This window comes from Corylus avellana, chromosome 8 (assembly GCF_965113065.1).
Source record: "Corylus avellana chromosome 8, dhCorAvel1.hap1.2, whole genome shotgun sequence".
NCBI lineage: Eukaryota > Viridiplantae > Streptophyta > Magnoliopsida > Fagales > Betulaceae > Corylus > Corylus avellana.
This window is the reverse complement of record NC_142497.1, coordinates 18,481,384-18,505,839: the sequence shown is the minus strand read 5'-3', so window position 1 is coordinate 18,505,839 and position 24,456 is coordinate 18,481,384. Positions and strand designations below refer to the sequence as shown.

The 24,456-nt window shown below is 36.5% G+C and overlaps 4 protein-coding genes across 5 annotated transcripts; all 4 read left to right on the top strand.

Annotated features, from left to right (window-relative positions):
- Positions 1-823: 823 nt before the first annotated feature.
- LOC148584228 (uncharacterized protein At4g02000-like) lies at positions 824-1,441 on the top strand. Its single transcript, XM_088518809.1, has one exon. The coding sequence runs from the start codon at positions 824-826 to the stop codon at positions 1,439-1,441; it is 618 nt and encodes a 205-aa protein (XP_088374935.1).
- A 1,240-nt stretch (positions 1,442-2,681) lies between these two features.
- Positions 2,682-3,467, top strand: LOC132163048 (uncharacterized). The gene has a single exon (XM_059573249.1). It carries the CDS (start codon positions 2,682-2,684, stop codon positions 3,465-3,467), a length of 786 nt encoding a protein of 261 aa, XP_059429232.1.
- A 1,840-nt stretch (positions 3,468-5,307) lies between these two features.
- On the top strand, positions 5,308-6,174 carry LOC148584227 (uncharacterized). The gene has a single exon (XM_088518808.1). It carries the CDS (start codon positions 5,308-5,310, stop codon positions 6,172-6,174), a length of 867 nt encoding a protein of 288 aa, XP_088374934.1.
- An 8,041-nt stretch (positions 6,175-14,215) lies between these two features.
- Positions 14,216-20,965, top strand: LOC132163047 (putative respiratory burst oxidase homolog protein H). 2 transcript variants are annotated; one of them, XM_059573248.2, is made up of 14 exons: positions 14,216-14,591; positions 14,679-14,844; positions 15,069-15,117; positions 15,205-15,318; positions 15,564-16,370; positions 17,277-17,372; positions 17,458-17,573; positions 17,655-17,757; positions 18,098-18,189; positions 18,362-18,521; positions 18,604-18,741; positions 18,933-19,061; positions 19,144-19,222; positions 20,856-20,965. In XM_059573248.2, exons 1-14 carry the CDS (start codon positions 14,216-14,218, stop codon positions 20,963-20,965), a joined length of 2,535 nt encoding a protein of 844 aa, XP_059429231.1. The 2 variants fall into 2 exon arrangements, with proteins under 2 accessions (XP_059429231.1, XP_088375092.1); XM_088518966.1 differs by having other exon boundaries at positions 18,362-18,542.
- The last annotated feature ends 3,491 nt before the right edge of the window (positions 20,966-24,456 follow it).

Sequence of the window (24,456 nt, the reverse complement as noted above, 5' to 3'; positions counted from 1 at the left end):
GATCTCGGGCTTTGATGCCTACTCCCATCTTCTTTCGCCTCTTGTCAATTGCAACGTCTCAGTTGAGTTTTATACATCCCTTAAGAGGCTTATGCCAAACCAACATCACATTATCGCTGGGAATTGGACTTTGGCTCTGTCGTGCTTGCCCAGCTTTGGTGAAAGCCTCCATTTGATCTGTTGCTTGCTGTATCACTCTCGCCGGCAATATAAATTAATCACCAAAGACCACCTTATTCCTTCTGAGCCAAATCTGTTGAGCCACAACCCTCTCCATGTCCGAGTCCTCCAACTTGTCCAATCGTGAGTAATTATAGAAAGCCTACTTGTGTCCTAATGTGGTTATTAAAATTACCATTGAACTTGTAATTTTGATTAAAGAGCGATTTTAATAGTCACATCATTCTGATCAATGTCTCTTCTCTCTACGCTCTGCTAGGGTTTCGTAGCGACTCATGCTAGGGCATACATAGATAGCGTTTTGTTCTTGAACCTTCTTAGGGGAGAGTTATCTGTGAGGAGTGGTGAGTGAGAGATCGTGTGTGAGGGGATGAGAGACACAACTGAGGAGCTGGTGACCCTTTGGGGTAAGTTTTAGGAAGGTGCACCAATAGTAATCCAAGAGAGAGCGATGGATCCAAATATTCAACGAGGTCAATCTTGCTTGGTTGGAAAACTTTTGGCAGATAGGTACATTGGAAAGGATATTTTTAGGACACTTTTGATTCGGATTCGGAAGCCGACTGGAAGAGTTACATTCAAGGAGGTGGGATCTAATCTTTATCTCATTGAATTTGAACATGCATGAGATAAAATCAGGATCATGGAGGGACGGCCTTGGACCTTTGACGGCTATCTTATTTCTTTGGCTGAGTTTGATGGGCTGACTCCTATTTCGGAGTTGAATTTTGATAAAGCGGCACTTTGGGTGCGAATGTATAATTTGCCTCTTGCTTGCATGGGGAAGGATGTCTGTTTGCAGATTGGATCATCAGTTGGAGAGATTGAGGATGTTGATGTGTTAGATGATGGTATCGGATGGGGCAAGTTTTTTAGGGTGAAGATTGTGGTTGATCTCTCTAAACCACTAGCTAAAGGAAGAACTATAATGGTAAAGAATAAGCAAATTTGGGTAGCTTTTCAATATGAAAAGTTACCGAAATTCTGTTACTTTTGTGGTGTAGTTTGGCATGGGATTAGAAGGTGTGGTGGTCTAGGAGAAAGAAAGATGAAAGAGACGGAGAGTGAAGCACAGTATGGTTCTTGGCTCAAGGTTTCTTCTTCAAAACACAGATTGGGGCCTGGGGGAGGACGATCACAAAACTTAAGGTCGGAAAGAGCGTGGGATGTAGGCTTCACAGATGAAGGGACGAAACACACCTCAACTCATGACAGAAGAGGGAGAGATAGACGAGAGGAGGTGAATCACGGTGGTAGGTAGTCAGATACGGAGGAGCTAACACCGCGAGAAGGGGAGGAATCTTTTCCTTCGCAGCAGACAGTAACGCCTGAAACAGCAAGAGCTAAATATGGAAAGAAAGTAATGAGATATGATGATGATATGGAAGGCATGTTCGATGGGGAAGATTCTGGCTCTCCTAATATTAGTGATATAGGGCAGAAATCTCAGGATACTCCAATTAATAGCGAATTGAGGATTAATGAAGAACAAGATATTATGGGGAATTTCCAAAGCACAAGATGATCTAATGTTTATGTGGGCAAGTGGGACACATTAAAAGAAAAAATGGTCTGGGGTACAGCAGAGAAGGAATACGTGGATAAAATTCAGAATAATATGAGAAAGTTTTTCAATGACGTGGAGGGCTCAACCCACAAATTATCGCTACCTATTGCTCAAAATCGACATGTAGCTCAAAAGGGAGCTAGGAAGGGACACATGGGGCACCTTGAGCAAACTAGGGAGTGGAGAAAGTCACCAATGTGGAGGCGCAAGGAACGTGATGGTAGTGGAGAAGAGAGCACACACGATGGGGAACAATTGCAGCAAGGAAAAAGAAAAGGTGTTTCTTTGGTGGAGGAGGCTGGAAGAAGCCAAAGGAAAAAAGGAAAATCAAATGTAATTGTAGCAACTAGCATGGCGGAGGTTGGGTCACAGCCCCGCCGTCAACAATGAGTGCCTTATGTTGGAACTGTTGGGGGCTTGGGATCCCCCAGACGGTTCGCGACCTTTGCCAAATGGTAAAGGAAAAGAAACCCTGTTTGGTTTTTCTTATGGAAACCAAAATGATGAATAAAAAAATTGAATTTTTACTAATAAAATTGGGATATGATCAAATGTTTGTGGTTGAAAGTGTGGGTCGTAGTGGAGGGTTGGTTCTCCTTTGGCATGATGAGTTTCAGGTGACTATACAAAACTTCAACCGTAGACACATCAATGCGGTGATCAAAAGAACGAATGATGGGAGTGTAAATTCACTAGCTTTTTTGGGCACCCAGAAACTGCAAAGAGAAGGGAGGCATAGGCTCTATTGCGACATATTGCATTGTTTTCCCCCGTCCCATGGCTATGCATGGGGGATTTCAATGAAATTGTTCATCTTGGTGAGAAGTGGGGAGGGGGAAGAAGGGCGGAAGCCTCATGGAAGGGGGGAGAAAGGCACTCATGGACTGTAATTTAAATGACTTGGGGTTTTAGGGTCCAAAATTCAATTGGACCAATGGGAGGCATGGAAGATACAAAGGAAAGACTGGATAGGACAGTTGCCAATGGAGAATGGTGCTCACTTTTCCCTAATGTGGAAGTCTTTGTCATGGCTAGACGAAGTTCGCATCACAACCCCATTATTATTTCTTTTGGTCCGATGGGCAGTTCTGGAAGGCAGAGAAATAGGCAATTCCGTTTTGAGGCAAGATGGACCAAACTAGATGGATACGAAGATACAATTAAGCGTGTTTGGAGGGCAAAAGCAAGGGATGAAAATCCTTGGACAAGGGTCAAAAGCAACCTTTCTTCCTGCCAACATTCTTTGAAGGTATGGGTGAAAAAGCAGGTGCTGTCTAATGAGGAAATAATTCGACGGAAAACTGCAATTTTAGAAGAGTTGCAAACTAAGCCAAGAGAGCCGAACCACCAAGCTGAGGAAGAGATTAAAGCTGAATTGCATGGGTTGTTGGAACAAGAAGATCTTAAATGGAGACAAAGAGCTAAGGTGGAGTGGTTAAAAAATGGGGACTGGAATACAAAATATTTTCATGCGTGTGCCAAACAACGTATGAGGAGGAATCAGGTGACTTCTATTAAGGATGCTCTCGATCGTGTATGTGATTCGCCAGCTGCTGTGGGTGATGCTTTTGTTAGTTTTTTCAAAACTTTACTTACATTAGCCAAGCTGAGTGGTATGGAGGAGTGCACCAGTGCAATTAAGAGCAAGGTGACATTTCATATGAACCAAAATTTGACAAGAGAATTTACGACAAGTGAAGTGAATCAAGCCCTTGATTAGATGGCACCTTTGAAGGCCCCGGGTCCGAATGGGTTCTCAGCAGATTTTTACCAACAAAATTGGGCCACCTTGGGTCCGGAGGTATGCCATGCAGCTTTAAACTTTTTAAATGGTGCTCAATTGGATGGAAGTATTAATGCTACTAACATTGTTCTTATTCCAAAGATTAAAAATCCAGTCTGTGTGACGGATTACAGACTAATTAGTCTGTGTAACGTGATGTATAAATTAATCTCCAAGGTCTTGGCAAACAGGCTCAAACCAATCCTACCTCATGTTATTTCATGTAATCAGAATGCTTTTCTCCTAGATAGATTGATCATTGATAACATTCTAGCTACATATGAAACTTTACACTCGATGCACACTAGAATGTGGAGTAAGGCGGGTTTCATGGGAATAAAGCTCGATATGAGCAAGGCTTATGACCGGGTGGAGTGAATTTTTTTGGAGGCAATTATGGCAAAAATGGGCTTTTTAAAGCGGTAGATTGATTTGATCATGGAGTGTATTACCTTTGTCACTTATGCTGTGGTGGTTAATGGTACTCCAATGCGACACATCGTTCCATCTCGGGGATTAAGACAAGGTGACCCATTATCACCATATCTGTTTCTTATTTGTGCAGAGGCATTAAGTGCGATGCTGAGAAGAGTTGAAAATAGAGGGGTTATTACTGGAGTTCCCACTTCAAAAAATAGCCCAAGCATCAGCCATCTTTTTTTCGCAGATGACAACCTCTTTTTTTGAAAAGCAAACCTAGTGGAATGGAGACGACTAACAAAAATACTGGAAAAATATGAACTCGCATCAGGTCAAAAATTAAATAAGGAGAAGACCTCACTTTTCTTTAGCCGGAACACTCATAGTGAAAGAAGAGCCGAGATCTCCCAATTGTCGAGTCTCCCAGCATCAAACAATTATGATAAATACTTGGGGCTACCAACTTTGGTAGGAAAGTCGAGGGCGCAAGCTTTCAAGAGCATAAAAGACAGGGTGTGGAATTGTATCCATAATTGGAAGGTTAAGTTTCTATCACAGGTCAGGAAAGAAGTATTATTGAAGGCAGTGGCCCAAGCTATTCCCACTTACTGTATGAGTATCTTCAAACTCCCGGGAGTGTTATGTAAAGAGATTAATGGGATGATGCAAAAATTTTGGTGGGGGCATAAGGAGAACACTTCAAAAATCAATTGGATGAGTTGGGAATGGATGGGAAAAGCAAAAGCGAATGGAGGATTGGGTTTTCAAGATTTGGTGACTTTTAACAAGGCACTGTTGGCAAAACAGCTTTGGCGAGTGTTACAAAACTCGGAATCTCTAGTCGCAAAAATTTTTAAAGCCAAGTATCATCCCAATGTTTTGATTTTGGAGGCAAATGTGGGGAAACGACCTTCTTTTGCATGGAGGAGCATTCTACCTGCAAAACCGGTTATTAGTCATGGGCTTATTTGGCGGATAGGGGTTGGGAGATATGTACAAATTTGGGGGGATAGATGGATTTCATAGCCAATATCTTTCTCCATTCAAACTCTAGTTCGGGTGTTGTCGGCTCAAGCTCGAGTGGTGGAGCTTATTGACCAAGACATGAAGGTGTGGAATGGTCCCCTTGTGGACAACATTTTTATTAAGGAAGAAGCTGATTTAATAAAAAATATTCCGCTTAGCCCACTAAGTCCAAAAGATTGTATGATTTGGAGATGCACTACTAATGGGGAATTCTCTGTTAGGAGTGCATATCACATGGAGAAAGAGTTTTTGGCTTTGGAAGGCGGTGGAGGGTCTGGACCTAACATGGAGAGTTCGGTGTGGAAAGCTTGCTGGAAATTAAGGGTTCCAAATGCCGTTAAAATGTTCATTTGGAGAGCTTGCGAAGGCTAATTTGTTTAAAAGGGGTGTGACTGACACAAATTTATGTCCTTTATGTGAACAAGATGAAGAGATGGTGGAGCACATACTTTGGAGTTGCTCCACAACCCAAGATGTATGCGGGGGTAGCATAATCAAGTTCCAGAAAAGGGTGTGTGGGGAGAGTTTGTTCATTAAAGTTTTTGAATCAATGATGGGGAGATGTGAAAGGGATGAGCTAGAACTTTTTGCTACCACTGCCAGGCAGATTTGGCTAAGACGAAATACGGTTATTCATGGAGGGATTTTCACTCCCCCAATCCAGCTGGCTCGTAATGCAAGCATTTCTTTGGAGGAATTCATGAAAGCTAATGAAATGGAGGATGGAATAAATGAAAATACGCAGGCCTTGCAGAATTTACAGAGTGTTGAATGGCAGCCACCTTCTCGGCATATGTTCAAGGTGAATTGGGACACGATGGTTTCCAAGAACAAAGGACGTGTTGGATTGGGGATCATAGCAAGAGACTTCATGGGCAACGTTTGTGCAGCACGAAGTATTACAATTGAACAGCTTCTTGACTCGGCTACAGCTGAAGCAATGGCTGGGTTGTATGCCATGATGATGGGTAAGGATCTTGGTGGTGCAGGATGTACACTAGAAGGAGATGCTCAGCAAATTATCAAGGCAATTAATACTTTGGATCCATGCAGAAGTAGTTACGGCCACTTTATAGAAGACATTCAAAATGGATTGCAAACTATGGGCAATACGTGCGTATTATATTGTCCTAGGGAAGCTAATTATGCTGCTCACGAGTTAGCAAAAAATGCTACCGATCATGTCATAGATTTTTGATGGAGGGATGAGATTCCGCCATGTATCTATGGTATTGTAAGGAGGGAGGAAGCCATTCCCCTCCATGAGTGTATTTTCCCACTATGATTTTTTTGGAATAAGAATCTCAATTTTTCCAAAAAAAAAAAAATAGCCACATCATTCTAATAGGACACAAATAGACCTTCTAAAATTACTCGTTTAATAGTGATGGTTTTAAAGAGTAGAGAATCTAGGGTAAGAAAAATGGGAAAAGGTGACAGTTTAAACAAAATCGACACCGAAAGATGTCGGTTTTGAAAAACCATCACCTTTATTAATTTTCGAAATATATATATTTCATTTTTTTTATTTTTTTTCATTTTTCATTTTTTTCATTATTTACATTTCATTTTTCTTTTTCTTTTCTTTTCTTTTTCACATTTTTTTTTTCCTCTCCCTCTCCCTCGATCTCTCTTGCTCTCCCGGATCTCCTTTAATTCCATGGATCTCCTTATACTCTTCATTCTTCTTCTTCTTCGCCGGAGAAGCTTCTTGATCTCTCTCTGTTGATGTCGGAGATTTGGAAAAGCTTCTGGATCTCTGGCGTCAAAGATCTTTTCTCGATCTCTCTCTGTTGACGTCGGCCAGAACGGCTTCTTCTTCTTCTTCTTCTTCTTCTTGAGAGATGAATTGGGTTTAGCTGATTCTGTTGGTTTTCGATTTTGTCAATGAGAAACGAATTGGGTTTTGCTGATTCTCAAAAAATACTCTGAAATGAAAAAAAAAAAAAAAAAAAAAATGTAGAGAGAAATAATCAACAGAAAAGAGGAATTGGGTTTTGCTGATTCTCTCTACTTTTCATTTTCTTTTTCCCATTTTTAATGCCTTGCGGAGTGGAATTGGGTTTCTACAAAGAGAAATTTTCAAATTCAAATTGGGTTTTGGTGTCGGTTGTTACTGTTCAACCGAGACCCATATTCGTGATGGTTTACTGTTGAACCAACACCAAATTAAAAATGGTGTCGGTTCCCTTTAACCGATGCCTTGGAGTGTCGGTTTTTCAAACCAACACTATACAAGACGTTACTAAAATTGGTTTTTTTAGAGCTTCTCCTTTGTTGGAAGTATATTACTACAAGCCTTCCACATGAACATCTTTACCACCCTTGGGCGTCTAATATGCCAAATCCTCTTCCATAACATAACCAATGCTTGGGGGTGAGAGCTAGCTCCTTCTTCCATACTGATTTGCTCCTTCGCCAAATGGTACATGCTTTTGACAGTGAAAATTCCATTTTTTCTTCCTGCCCAAACTAATTGATCTGCTCGTGAATTTGGGCAAAGCCATTCCACAAATTTTTTTGGCTTCCTCCTCATTAAAAATTTCCTTAACCAGGGAAATGTTCCACCATCTAGTATCCGTATCAATTAGTGTCGTGACAATAGCCCCTTGCTCCAAAACTCTTACAAGTGACTGGACTGCGTTTGTTGATGTAGAATTCAACCATTGATCTCTCCAAATCTTAATAAACCGCCCATCTCCCACCTTCCACATCAATCCATCTTGCAATAATTTCCTCGCTTTCCAAATACTCCTCTATGCATAAGAAGGTCTAGACCCTAAGGAAGAATCCAAAAAATTACCATTATGATAGTATTTCTCCTTAAAAATTATGGCTACCAAAGACTCTGGAAACTGTGTGAGTCTCCACCCTTGCTTGGCAAATAAAGCCATATTAAAACACTCTAAATCTTGAAATCCCAATCCCCCTCGGTCCTTCGCTCTCCCCATCTTCTCCCAGCTCATCCACACCATTTTGGATTAATTGTCATTATGGCCCCACCAGAACTTATACATCATAGAGTTAATGACTTTACACAAGGTCTTTGGTAACAAAAAAACACTCCTTGTGTATGTTGGTATAGCATGTACAACTACCTTCAGAAGGACCTCATTTCCTGCCTAAGATAGGAAAATTTCCTTCCACCTGTGCATCTTCTCCCAAATTCTTCCTTTAATCCTAGTGAATGAGCTTACTCGTGACCTCCCAATGAGTGTGGGCAGCCCTAAATACTTCTCACACTATTGAGTCATCTTCACTTTTGCTATGGAAAGAATATGAGTCTTAGCTTCAATCTTTGTGTTTTGACTTAAAAAGATTGAAGTCTTCTCTCTATTTAGCTTCTGACTTGAAGCTTTTTCATAGATGTCAAGCGCTTGTTGTATACCAAGCCATTCCAAAATATTAGCTTTATAGAATAACAGACTGTCAAAGAAGATATGGTTTTTTTGTCCCCTTCAGCACATAAGGTAAAAAGATATGGTGACAAAGGATATCCCTGTCTTATCCCCCGAGTTGGAGTAATATTTCCATATGCATGACCCTTAACTAAAACAGAATAAGACACTGTTCTAACACAAGTCAGTATCTTTTGTACCCAACGATCTGCAAACCCAATCTTCCTCATAACAGCCTCCAAAAAATTCCATTCAACCTGATCATAGACCTTGCTCATATCAAGCTTTATTGCCATATATCCTTCTCTACCTTTCATTCGAGCATCCATAGTGTGGAGAGCTTCAAATGCTACAAGAACATTATTAGTGATAAGCCTGCCTGGGATAAACGCATTTTGGTTGGAAGATATAATAGTAGCACTTTCTTCATCCTGTTTGCTATCACTTTGGACACAAGCTTATAAATGACATTACATAAGCTGATTGGTCTAAACTTAGTAGCACTCGATGGGTTTTTAACTTTAGGGATTAAAACTATATGAGTAGCATTGATAGCATTATCAAAATGACCATCATTCAAAAAATCTAAAACAGCTTTACATACCTCTCCTCATACCGTGGGCCATGCTCTTTGATAAAAACATGCTAAAAAACCATCTGGACCTGGAGATTTCATCTGATGCATTTGGGGAAGAGCTATGTATACCTCTAAAACCACAAATGGCCGCAACATATGTGTTTTCATTTCCTCCGTCACCCTCAACTCCATCCCCTCCAAACACTCTTCAATGCCTACAGTGTTATCTGTAGTAAAAAGGTTTTTGTAGAAGTTTATGAACACTTTGCTGATGTCTTCAAGTTTCGTCCAATCCCTACCATCTCCATCTTTGATTTTTTTTAATAGTATTTATCCTCCTTCTGTGATTCACATACTTTTTCGTATGTTAAAGGAAAGAAAGAAAAAGACTTACGTAAGTAAAAAAAAAAAAAAGACAACTAAATAGTAATAAAGGAGCAATAACAATCCTCTTGAAAGAATTGGCCATGCATGGAAAAAATGAGTGTTTGGGTCTCCATTTTGATACCAATTTTATTTAGCTCTTTGTTTCCACCTTATGTCCTCATGTTCTAACAATAGCTCAATCTCTCCTTGCAATTTTTTTTTTTTTTTTTTAATTTTTTTATTTCCCCATAGTGCCCAGCTTCTTCATTTCCCTGCAATTTTTCTAGCTTAGCTATCTTCTTTTTTAACTAACTTCTCGTGGTTCCCAAACTTTCTACTGCTCCACCCTACCAATTCAGTTTGGCACAGCTCTAGCTTTTGTCAAACTGAGCGCATCCCACTCAATAGATGGTCGTTCCTTTCCCATGGCTTCTTAATCACCTCATTGCATTCCTCATCTAATTGCCAGCTTGCTTCGAACTTGAATCCTCGCTTAGCATGACTTCTTCTCTCCACCTTTTCTACAAAGTTAAATGCCAGAGGTTTGTGATTTGATGATCTTGCAGCCAGAATGTTCACCACTGCCTCAGGATACAAAACACACCACCCTCTACTTGCCACGGCTCTGTCAAGTCATTATTTGGTGAAGCTCCCTTCATGCCGTTTGTTGGTCCATATCGGTCATAAATAAAATAAAAATTAAAAAAAAAAATCGGCCTACTAGCCCATTTATTTAAAAGGCTATTTTTTTACTTATACTTTTCATTTTAATGGTATGTTTGGCTATTTGGGATTGTATTTGAAAAATAAAGCTTTTAAGTAAAAAAAAAAAAAAAAAACGTTTTTTGGCAAAAGCTTCATTTTTAAGCTTTTGATAAATGAGTGTTTTGGCCTTTTAAAGGTTTTTTGACATTCAAAAGCGCTTTCGAATTTTTTTACCACGCTTTGTTCACGCAGTTAGTAAGTTTTATTGGTAATCACACTTTGTTCATATGTTTTTGGAACACATGCATGTGTATAACACATTTATACCGTAATATGTGTAGATGACGTAAGGCTAGAAGCTGAGGACGGCAATCAAAACAAAAACCCACAACGGACCCCAAGTGGACAAAAGTCTCGCTTATCAAGACAATGTACCACTGGTTCAGTAAGCCCGTACGTATACATATGACTTAATAAGAAGCTATTATCGAATATTCATAAATAGTTTATATACTTAACTCAAAATACTTGAGAATTAGGAATACTAATTAATATGTGTTGTGGTTGTGGAAATGCTGGATACGTGTAGATCATATATATACTTCGTAATTTCAGATCATTTTCACATTTTAAATGGATTATCATTGAAACTATGTATATACCCTGAGGTGTGTGTTGGCAGTGTAGATATAACGTTGAAGTTGTTTATCTGACGTTTATACACGTCACTAAACCTGAATATTGTTGAGTATGACCTTCGTATACTTTGACGTTGCTAATCGCTTAAGACTTGATGATTCTTGATTGATTGTTAGAGTATTTGTTCGTTGATTGATTGTTGTTTAATCATTTGCAGTAAGTGTGGAGAAGTTGACCCGTCATGATGGTGTTCACGAGGTTTTTTGTTGGGGTTCATTGTATGTAATGTATTCGCGAATCACTTAAGTTGTATTTCTTATGTTTTGTTGATATATATATATATATATAATTGAAATTATTTGTTTATTAACAATGTTGATGTATATAGACAATGATGTATATATGTATGTTTTGTGGACATCAAATGGATATATATTGTGGACAATGTTCAGATACGACTTGAGAAATGGATATATGTTGATAGCAATTGATATTGAGAAATGGATGTATGTTGAGCAATACATCCAAATGGATGTATCGGATATGGATGTATGTTGAGAAATGTATGTTAATGTTATCAGGTGTACAAATAAATAAATTTCGGAGAAATTTATTAAAAAAAAAACAATTCTTTTTTCTGCACTATTTAGTAACGTGTCAATTTTGACACGTTACTAACATTAAGTGATAAGTGCCAAATATTGCATATTTGGACCCCCTTTATTTACATTAGTTAATCCTTTAGCTATGTCGTTATTTAATATTTTGTGTTAGTTTTGTGTTTTTAGTATTTTGTAGGTCATTGAAGAAAAACTACAGCTTTAAAGGGAAAAATGCAAAGTTTGGAAGAAAGCATACTTTGAGAAGACCTAGATGATATGGTTAAGATCAACCGAATCCAAGAAAAAGGTTAAATCAGATTAAAGTTCAGATTTGATAAGATTTCGGATCAGATTCAAATTCAGATTATGTACATGTCTTAGTATTTTGACTATAACTCTCTGCTCAAATATTGGATTGAAGTGATTCAAATGGCATTGGAAAGCTAACTCAAAATACTACAATTTGTTGTGAAATAGGATTTTCGTAATTCGGACGGTTTCTATGCCAAAATCTCCCCGCAATTAAGAGACACAAATCTGGACGAATCCTATTCCGATTTCAGACTTCTATTTTGACTGGGAGACAGACCTCCGAATTATCTAGGTTTACTTGGGCTTCTAGGACTCCCCTAAGCCTATAAATAGACTTATTTGCATTCAAGAAAAGATACACAATCCTAGAGAGCAAAATTCTTTTGTTTAGTTTTTCTTTAGGTTTAGGTTTAGGTTTATATTTTATTTTTATGTAGAGCTAAATTCCCAACTAAGGTAGGGGATGAAGCCTTACCAATGAAGAACAACATCACTTTTATGTAAGTTTTTATTATTCTGATTTTATTGGGTTTTATATTTCAATTGTTTTACTTCTAATCAATTGTATGGAGTGATTCTTGGATATCTCTTGTGATTCAAGGATACATGTGATGATTGGAGATAATTTCATATGATTGATTGCTTGGCTTTTAACTCATAAAAATTGGATATCCCTTGTGATTTGTTCTACGGATACATCTGGTGTTTCAATTGAATTTGGATTCCTTTTGTGATTTGGCCAATGAATGGATACATGAGATGGTTTTGATTAATTTTTTGAAGCATAGTAAAACAGATCTATGATTTAATTTGTGAGAACTTCGGATTAATATTGATGAACATAAAGTATGTTGTTATGATTTGGTGAGTGTGAATTCCTAAACCTTAGTACCTTTATCCTTAGATTTACTTATTTTATTTAGTTTATGTTTATCCTTTAATTTTCAAAACTCAAAAATCAAAACCCTTTTGGAACTAGATTATGATTTAATTAGTTTAAATATAAATTGCTCTTTCAAAAATATAATTATCTGTGGGATCGACCTCGCACTTGCAATCCATTAAACTACAATTGATTCGTGCACTTGCGAGTTAAATAAATTTGCACAACATTTAGTAACGTGCCAAAATTGGCACGTTACTAATTAATAACTTGCCAATGTTGACACGTTACTATGCATTTCGTAACGTGCCAAAATTAACACATTACAAAGATTTTAGTAACGTGTCAATATTGACACGTTACTAAACGTTAGTAACGTGTCAATTTTGACACATTACAAAAGGATTAGTAACGTGTCAATACTAACACATTACTAAATAGTAACGTATTAAAATTGACATGTTATTAAATTGGATTTAGCAACACCCAAATTCTTAACACGCCAAACATGTTACTACACACACGTTAGTAACATTTAGTAATGTGTCAACCCTATTGACACGTTACTAAACTGTTGTAACTAAAAATACAATTTTTTGTAGTGACACCCACTAACCTTCTTTTATTTTCTTTTATTTTTTTTTTATTTTTTTTTTTTAAATAAAAAAAGTTCGAGGAGGAGGCCAATTGTAACTATTCTATTTAAATTTGTGCAGGCTGGTATTTTCCTTGGTCTTTGTCACGAGATAAGTAATGTGGGCCCCCGTTCGTCCTGTGGTAGAACTTAATGCCATGAAGAAATTTGTGGGCCTAACTCATCTCATAAAACCGATTTAATAAAAGAAGGTTGTCAATTATTTATAAACATGCTCAAGATTTTGTCCACATGCGATGTGAGACTATTTCTCAACACATAATAACACCAACCAGCGAGGCACCGCTCAAGAGGAGTCTAAAGGTTGAAAACCGCAAAGGCTATTTGTTTTGTCTTTCTTCTTTCTCACCAAACTGCACGTCTTTTTCTGACACATTCGACAAAAGACGTGGAATCCTCTCATCTTCATAATTCACAAAAAAAAAAAAAATGTTTAAAATATATTATTTTTCACGTCGTGGAGAGCCTCAACAAATACGACGTGCATACAACTCGCATTCATCGGAATTCTGTTCCAATCTTTGTTTGACAAGAATACACCGCTTACTAATTTTCTTTTTGGTTGTTAGAAATTAGAATATATATATGAAAGATTGGAAGAGATTCCTTTCTATGTACAAAAGTCAACCAACCAATCATTGTAATTTTGTTTTTTGGTCGTGAGAATATGAAGAGTTTTTGGTTGTTAGAATATGAAATTGGTCTTGTCAATTGTCATCCCATGTGCATCAAATTTTAAAGGACTCACCTTAAATTTATTAGCATCTTTCGACATATTTTTGTGTGAAACTTTGCCTGCAATAGAGCGTTTACACACAAAACTAAACAAAAATAGAGAGCTTATATATATATTTCAGAGGACAAGATGCAAAGGTTTATTTAAGAGAAGAAAATAAAACAAAACATATACAACTTCTATTTCTTTACCTATCTTTGGACAACTAACTAAACCAATTTCAGCTCACCCTCTCATTCTCTCTCCCTGTCTCTCTCTTGCCAATTGACAATATTTCAACTGCAACTACCATCCTCTGCTTCACCCAATTGTCAATCTGCCCACCAAGTGAAAAGGGTAGGATCAGAATACTCCATAATATCATTCATGGTGTCCGGGAACGTTTCCGACACGGCGGCCGGCGAGGAGTCATCGATATGGATTCTTGAAAGCATCGGCGTTGATCAAATGGTGGATGTTCCTACGGACAACAACGACGTAGCAGCAGCTGATCATCATACAACCATGAATGGAACGACGTCGTTGAAGAAAAGCAATAGCAGCGCAAGAAAGAGGAATGGGGTGGTGGTCCCCAGGATGGGCAGGATGACATCAGGAGCGACAAGAGGGCTTAAGAGCTTACGTTTCCTCGACAGGACAACAACCGGGAAGGAAGCCGATGCATGGAGGTGCATTGAGAGGCGGTTCAATCAGCATGCAGTTGATGGGAGGCTCTCCAGAGACAAATTTGGAACCTGCATTGGTAATTTGCTTTTTTTCTTTTTCTTCTTGTTCTTGAAATAGAATACAATTTGGAGACTTTCAAGATTGATTTTTCTCTGTTTTGTAGGAATGGGAGCAGAATCGAAGGACTTTGCCGGGGAATTATACGATGCCTTGGCTAGGCGCAGGAAGATGAGCGCAGCAAATGGGATTGCTCTCGAAGAGTTGAGAATCTATTGGGAAGACATGACAAATCAAGACATCGATTCCCGGCTTCAAATATTCTTTGACATGTAAGCACTTCATTTCTTTCTCCCTTTGAACAGAGTTACAAAATACTTGTAACGTACACTCTTTTCTATAAATAGAGTATTGTACAACATCAAAAACATCAAGGAAAAAGTAGTCATGAAACCACCTTAATTTTCTGAACCTCTCTTCTTTAAATTATAAGTTCTAATAACTTGCATAATCACACCCACAAAACAGAATGAGTTAACTTCTAGACATTTTTCAGGTGTGACAAGAATGGGGATGGGAAACTGTCAGAGGATGAGGTGAAGGAGGTAAGGAAAATATTCCTCTTCTTCGATCTTCTTCTTCTTTTTCCTTGCAATGTTTGAGTCAGATTTCTAAAAGTTCTCATGGAAAAGGTTATAGTTTTGAGCGCCTCCGCAAACAAGCTAGGAAATCTTAAAAAGCAAGCCGCGGAATATGCAGCTTTGATAATGGAAGAACTTGATCCTGATCATCAAGGGTATATAGAGGTAAATATAAACTTCCACAAGTTAGTCTCACTGGCAATAGCAATTGGGATTTCTCTCCATACAGCTATGCAACTACAAGAAATTTGACTTTTAGCGACAACTGATCGTCGCTAAAATGTACATAGTTGCAGTTGCTTCATCGAGAAAGGTTACCGGTCGCTAAAAGTTTGGCCGGCAATGACCAAATTTCTCGTACAATTTTATTCTTGTTATTATTATTAGTTCTAAATTTGTGTGATAAACAGATGTGGCAGCTAGAGACACTATTAAGGGGAATGGTGAGCTCAGATGAAAGTAACAAGCTTTCCAAGAAGACGCAAACTCTAACAAGAGCCATGATCCCCAAGAAATACAGAACTCCTGTCAGCAAATTCCTATCAAAAACCACAGAACTTATCCATGAGAATTGGAAGAGAATATGGATGATCACATTGTGGTTAACCATAAACTTGGTCCTTTTTTTCTGGAAATTCAACCAATACAGGCACAGAGGGGCATTCCAAGTCATGGGATATTGCATCTGCATTGCCAAGGGTGCTGCTGAGACTCTCAAGTTCAACATGGCTCTCATTCTCCTTCCTGTTTGTAGAAAAACTCTTACTAAGCTTAGGTCAACCTTTCTCAGTAGTTTAATTCCCTTTGATGATAATATAAACTTCCACAAGTTAATATCCCTGGCAATAGCAATTGGGATTTCTGTCCATACAATAACCCATGTGAGTTGTGATTTTCCAAGATTGATTACATGTCCAAAAGAGAAATTCATGACAGTTCTTGGATCCAATTTCAGTTACAAGCAGCCAAGTTACATGGGGTTGCTGGAAAGTATCCCAGGTCTAACAGGAATTCTAATGATTATTATAATGGCCTTCTCCTTCACTTTGGCAACACATTCGTTTAGAAGAAATGTCATCAAGCTTCCATGGCCATTCCACCATTTGGCAGGGTTCAATGCCTTCTGGTATGCACACCATTTGCTGGCTCTGGCCTATATCCTCTTGGCCATACATGGCTATTTCCTGTTCCTCACAAAGGACTGGCACAGTAAGACGGTACGTATGATTTTTAAGATGACAACATATGCTTCTTTATCTCAACTTTCCAGAGGATGCTCTTTTCTTTTTGATTGAAAGAGTACTATTATGATTTGGCATTAATATGAAAGTAGTTTTGAGTGTTTTATATTTAGAGCTAATCCTTTTGCGTTCTCGATTAAAAAGCAAGGAACTTCTTCAAAAATGTTGTCAAACGAGGCCATCTAGTCTTCCCAATTTAATCTTTAGATGTCCAATAAAATAAATAACTCACTTCATTAGTACATGAATTCCATAGACTAAATCATTACCTAGGACAATGTTAAGTGGTCTTGGGTCTCTTAACCCCAAAAGCTAACTCAAGATGTAAGATTTTTCTTCACACTTATAAACTGATCACCAGCTCCTTCCAATACCGATGTGGGATAACCCCAACAATCTTCCCCTTACACATCGGACAATGTTAAGTGGTCTTGTTAAGTGTTAAGTGGACAATGTTACCTAGGACAATGTTAAGTGGTCTTGGGTCTCTCAACCCCAAAAGCTAACTCAAAAGGTAAGATTTTTCTTCACACTTATAAACTGATCACCAGTCCCTTCCAACACCGATGTGGGATAATCCAAACAATCTTCCCCTTACACATCGGACCCTGGGTCGAACCAGAGACAACCTGTTTTTTCCGTGAACTGTTGGGCCGAGACTTGTTGGTTGAACCTGGGCTCTGATACCAGTGTTGGGACTCTCTCTCAGCTTCAAAAGCTAACCCAAAAGGTGAGGCTTTCCCTCACACTTATAAACTGACCACCACCAATGTAGGATAACCCCAACAAACAACTAATTCTCTAGATTACTATCTTTGCTTTATTACATGCCATAACTGAAAGTGGTGCTGAAAATATGTGCACCATTTCTTTTATCTGCAGACATGGATGTATCTCATTGTCCCTGTACTATTCTATGCTAGCGAGAGAATTTCTATAACAATTAACGAAAGGAATCATCGTGTCAACATCATTAAGGTAAGTTCAATCAACCTCATGACAAGTTCTCCACCATTTGGGGAAAATGAATGAAAAAAATCATCCTGTTTCTTGGACATTGCAGGCCATCATATACACAGGAAATGTTTTAGCACTATACATGAGCAAACCTCCAGGATTCAAGTACAAAAGTGGAATGTACCTTTTTGTCAATTGCCCAGATATATCAAATTTTGAATGGTAATATATATATATAATGATAAAGAAATTAACCTTGCTGCAATATCTCTATGTTTGAACACAAAATCTCATTTGTTACAGGCATCCTTTCTCCATCACTTCAGCTCCAGGAGATGACTACTTGAGTGTCCACATACGGACCTTGGGGGACTGGACTAGAGAGCTTAAAAACAGATTTGCACAGGTGATGTACAATTTTATCATATGATTCTCATTAAGAGTATGTTTGGAATTGTGTTATTGAGAAATAGAGCTTTTAAGTTGAAAAACGCTTTTTGATTTTTAAGCTTTTGCCAAAAGTGCGTTTTGGTCATTTTTTAGTTTTTTGAATATTTAAAAGCGCTTTCAATTTTTTTACCAAACGAGTACTTTTTTCTTCAAACGGACTTTTTTAGTGTTAAACACACTTTTAAACATCTCAAATGCACACCCTAATTCTTCCTGGTGCCTAATATCTTCCTGAAGTTGTAAACATTTTATGTGGATTCTTTTTTCATACTGCATACTAAATCAAAGAAATGCAGGTCTGTGAACCCCAAAGTACGCAGGTAAGAAGAGGAAGTCTCATGAGAATGGAAACTAGAGCGCATCCAAACTACGAACATTCACAATCAGGGTGAGTAGACTCCTTAACTTGTTAAATTACCACTTATCCTAAATGGTTTTATCCAAAACGTTTGAGTGGATGGAAAGAGATTAATTTAATCATCATTTTATCTGAAAAGCTTAAGTTATTTCACAATTCTCAGTGTGGTATCAAAATTCAAACCTCCTATATTCTGTGGCAGATATCCAAGGATCCTCATAAAGGGACCATATGGAGCCCCGGCTCAGAATTACAAGAAGTATGACATCCTTTTGCTCGTAGGTCTAGGCATTGGGGCTACTCCATTCATCAGCATTATAAAAGATCTCTTAAATAACATCAAGCCAAATGACCTTGAAGCTGTAAGTCAAAATGTAAATCATGTATAAATTTGTTAGAGATGTGTGGATATATGATACTGACATCTCTAACAATACAATGCAGGATCCAATACACAGCAATTTGGCTGGGGCAAATAAGAAGTGCCCTGAAAGAGCATACTTTTACTGGGTAACCAGGGAGCAAGGATCCTTTGAATGGTTTAAAGGAGTCATGGATGATATTGCAGAGTACGACCACAATGTGGGTTTGAAACGTAAAACTGTTAAATCACCAGTTATTTCAAAAGCTTTACCCAATAAAAAGAAATGGATTTAATCCTTTAGTCAATATTCTAACAAAAACACCTTCGCTTCATATTTCTTCCCCTTTCATTACATCTATCAATTGACTACAACTTCCTTTAAGGATGTGCTTATTGTAACATGTTGCAGCATGTAATAGAAATGCACAACTACCTGACAAGTGTGTATGAAGAAGGAGATGCCCGGTCTGCCCTTATTGCCATGGTACAACAACTGCAACATGCTAAGAATGGAGTTGATGTTGTCTCTGAGAGTCGGGTATTTACTGAGGAAACAATAACTCTCATCTCGTTGCTCTTGCTTTATATTTTTGTGTCTCTTTAACATGTCATTATCACAGATACGAACCCATTTTGCAAGGCCCAACTGGAAGAAAGTCTTTTCTGACTTGGCAACTGCACACCCATCTTCTCGGATAGGTAATTTAGTCTCTCTTTTTTTCTCATGATTTAACAACCAGTTATATAACCCCTATTTGACTATTTCTCCACATCCCTGTTTGACTATTTCTCCACTTCCTTTAAAACCAGGAGAAAATACACTTTACTATTGAACTATTCACTCATTTGCACTTTTAACTCAAATGTTTAAAAAGTGACATTTTACCCCCCTAAAGTATCTGACATTAACACTTGACTCCCATGAAGTACAATTTATCCCCGGAAATAACTAAGTTTTGGGGGGATAAAGTGTCAACTCAGGGATAAAGTGTCAACTCAAAATACTTCAGGGGGTAAAGTGTATTTTATGGGATCAAGTGTCAATATCACATACTTTGGGGAGGTAAAATGTCACTTTTTAAATATTTGGATTAAAAATGCAAATGAGTTGATAGTTTAAGGGATAAAGTGTATTTTTCCCTTAAAACTATTATTAAATTTGTGATAAATTTTTATTGGATTCTTATCAAATAATGGTTTTAAATGTTACTTATGGACGTGAGGAAGTAAAAATGTATAACATAATTGAAAACGAAAAAAGGCGACTTGCAATGCAAGGTTCGGATGGTCAAATGATCTCCAATGGCCTGATTAGGGTAAGTAGTCGAATCACCACTTTGGCCACAATGGATGATTTGGTTAGAGTTGACAATTTTTAACGAATCGGACAGAAATTCAATATAAAATTAGCTAGTTAGGATTTTGTATAATCGGGTTTGGGTCAATTCCAGTCAACTCGTATAACCTATTTAATAAACAAATCAATCCCGAATCAACTCACTTAACATATAGGTAACGTGCATAAATTAAATTAGACTTTATTATTATTATTATTTCATAAAAAAATAATTTTATTTTTATTTTTATTTTTTTGCATTTAAATTCATATACCTGTCAAAATGAGTAAAATGGGTTATGTTTGGGTCAACCCAACACATCTTATTTATTAAATAAGGTATGCGGGTTGTGTCATATAGCTCACTAATTTAAATAGTTTATGTTTGGGTTGAGCTGTGAGCACCCATCACGCCAACACAAATTATCAGTCCTAGATTCAACCACTTCAAAAGCCATTCTTTCCATTGCAAGTCACATTTAAAAATAAATAAATAAATAGTTATTGTTTCCGTTTGAACTGTTAATTTAAAATAAACGACACAATTAAGGGTTATTATTGCACCGGTGCACTATATCTCAATCAATTATAATAATGGTATCAACCTCGGATTGAGATTTCCTAAAATTCTCTTTAAATTTAAGATTCTCAAATTCATATATATCAGATGTCTATCTTATCTAAGCGTCTAAAATAAGCCATGTTTCAGCTTTGAATGAGAAAGCTACACTCAAGGAAACGTAGGTTTAGTAGCTTCCTCATTAAATTCAGAAAATATGACTTATTTTAGACGTTTAGATGAGATGAACAGTTGAGATTTATGAATTTGAGAATCTCAAATTGAAATGAATTATAGGGAATCTCAATCCGTCAGCCTCCAGATCCTCAGTTATATATAACTTATAAGATACACAAATACGCCTAGCTTTTTTTTTTTTCTTTTTTTTCCCTAAAAAAAATACTCCTAGTTGATTATTGATGATGGTGTTGTTGCAGGTGTATTCTATTGTGGCAGTCATACGCTTACCAAATCACTAAAGAAGCTCTGCCAAGAATTTAGCCTAAACTCATCAACTCGCTTCCACTTTCACAAGGAGAACTTCTAGTTTAGCTTTTTTCACACTGCCAAAATTTAGTAGATAGCCCTTTTTTTTTTAATCATTTTCTTAAAAATACATGTTCCTATTCTTGTGATTAGTATTGTGCAATATTCAGCAAAGTGTAGACACGTGTACAAAGAAGGAATAAATTTTGATTAATTCGGATTCTACGTTTATTGTTCAACTCATAGCCGCCGTCGCCAAATTGCTCTATTTATATTTGCACAAAGGAAAATGGGGATTTGAACTAGTGACCTCAGTTACATGAGACGTAATTTTCAGTTGATTAAGCTATCCCTTATGATCAAATTGCTACTATATATTGACTTATGAAGTGACACTTTTCAAATTGTCACTATATGTCACACAATTGGAATTATCAAATTGCTACTATATGTCACACACTTTTCAAATTCTAAAGAAACCATATTGTACCATATTTAAAAGATATATAGAAAGTCCAAATTTTATAAAATGACAGATTTGTCATATCAAAAGAGAAGCTAATTTTGATAGGCCTCTACCCGGTAGCTAATCCCAGTTATTATCTCTCTTCCCAAAGCGAATAACGCATTGTAGGAATCAAAGAAACGCGAATAACTAGGGGTGCAAAGGCGGGCGGTTAAAAACCGCCCGCTAACCGCTAACCGCTATAACCGCCAACCGCCTAACCGCCTAACCGTCTAACCGCATTAACCGCTAACCGCCTAACCGCTATAACCGCCTAGCGGTTAGCGGTTAGCGGTTATTGGGTCTACTAACCGTAACCGCTAACCGCTAACCGCTTTTTTATATAATATATTTTTATAATTATAATTATAAAAATATTTATACATATAACATAATCACTTGATCATTAAATCACAATTTTTTTTAAAAATAATTAAATCACAATTTGAGTATTAATATATTATCACTACAATTTATATGATTATATCATATAATCACTTGATCATTAAATCACAATTTTTTTAAAAAAAATAATTAAATCACAATTTGAGTATTAATATATTATCACTATAATTTATATGATTATATCATATGAGATTGATCATTAAATCATTTGATTATATAATAACAAATTATATATATATATATATATATATATATATATATATAATATGACATAATTCATAAGTATACAAATTCATACTAATACAACAATTAAATATCTAGAGACTTATTTCCAATGTATATTATAAACTTATAAGTCTATATATGTTATAAGTCTATATAAGTCTACATATGTATATGAATAATATAAATGTATAATATCAATACTTAATCATATGATTCAATGACAATTCAAATACTTTATTCAAGACTTCAAGTGAATCATATTATTAATGTACAATGATGATATGATTCGTATAATATCAAATTAAGTAATTGACATTAGATTAAACAATGACCAATGTGTTACTTATAAACACAATTTAAGTATTAATGTATTATCATTATAATTTTAGTAATTTATATATTATCACTATAATTGATATGATTATATCACATGATGACTTGATCATTAAATCATATGATTATATAATAATAAATAATACATATATAATAGGACATAACTCATAAGTCATAAGTCTACAAGTTAATCATATGATTCATGTACAATGATAATCACAATTGATTCAATTGAATTAAACAATATATTACTTATAACTACAAGTCTACAATTTAATTAAAGCATTATTAGATACTTTAGGAATTTAGGATTTAGGAGTTCGAACATTACCATTTACCATTAGATATTAAGTTCAATTCAAAGAAAAAAGATTATAAGTAAATATGATAAGAATTTAAATAATTAACCGGTTATGATTTAATATTTAAGGAAATTTTTTTAAAGTACAAGTAAATGTAAATTTTGGGTCAAATATTTTTGATTTTTCAATATGGGCTCTTTTTATAGCAATTGGGCCCAAGAAGATATTAAAAATACAAGAAAAAAAAAATGAGGGTAAAAAAAAGCCCAAAAAAATAAGTCCAAAAAGCCCAAAAAAAAACCCAATTTTAAAAAGCGGTTAGCGGGCGGTTATCTATTTCGCTAACCGCTAACCGGCCGCTAACCGCTAACCGTTAACCGCTAGGCGGTTAGCGGTTGCGGTTAGTAAAATCTACTAACCGCTAAGGCGGTTACGGTTAGCGGTTATTGCCACTAACCGCTAACCGTAACCGCCTTTGCACCCCTACGAATAACGCATCAGTGCGTATCTCTTCACAGTCTCTAAAGAACGTGATTAAAGATCAATAGTGCCTCGAAGAACGTGTACATCACACCAGCCGAAATGATATCAACCTAATACTTAACTTTGAGCTTCAATCTCTATGGTCCGATCCTTATCCTAAAAATTAGTAGGCAGGCATCATCATAGTTTTTTTTGTTTTTTTTTTTTTTGTTTTTTTTTAATTTATGTTAGAAAAAAAATTGATGGAATAAAATAAAGAAGGATCCGATTGAAAACGAGGGGGGGAAAACATAGAAAGAATGTACACAAAACAACAATATAATATATATATATATAGAGAGAGAGAGAGAGAGAGAGAGGGGGAAGGAAACACACAGTACAGTCACCAGGCAACCCCCTCAAGATACACATTAGAGCACACACAAAACACATTAAACTCGTACAAAAACTCCTCCCCGATCGAACACACGCAAGCACAAACAAAAAGACACAAACACATGCATAGTGAAGCGACAACCCAACAAAATCGAATCTTACAATCAGGGCCAATCTCGTTGTAAGAGGGAGAGAAAGGAAAAGGAATATCAATTATTGGACCCAAAAAAAAAAAACATGTTTTATGGAAATATGCTAAGAAATAGATTGTATCCACAAAATTGTCCCAAAGATGTATAATTGTCCCAAAAATGCTTCAAACATTTAATGACATATATATATGCTAAGAAATAGATTGCATCCACAAAATTAGTAATAATTAATAAAAACATCATAAAAAGTTTGTCAAACCTTGAACTGCTTTGAGAAGAAACTTGAAGAAGGTAGAGATTCAAAGAAAAATACTAAGGGCCTGTTTGGGATTGTGTTTGAGGGGCCTAAAAATGCTTTTAACACTCAAAAAGTCCGTTTGAAGAAAAAAGTACTCGTTTGGTAAAAAAAATTAAAAGCGTTTTTAAGGGTCCAAAAAGCCTAAAAATTGCTAAAAAGTATTTTTGGCAAAAGCTTAAAAATGAAGCTTTTGCCCAAAAGCTCTTTTTGACTTAAAAGCTTCATTACTCAAACGCAATCCCAAACATGCTCTAAAAGGAAGATGAAACTAACTGTGATTTTGCTCGGAAAGAAGAAGAAAGAAATGATTTCATGGTTTATGAGAGAAATAAGGGTTAAGTACTTTATTAGTACCTCGATTTATACTTTTATTTTTTATTTTTTCTCCCTTATGTTTTCAAAACAGCAAAATGTGATATCTGACCTATGGGAAAATGAAAAATTGATACCTCATTAAATTTCGCCAGTCTAAAT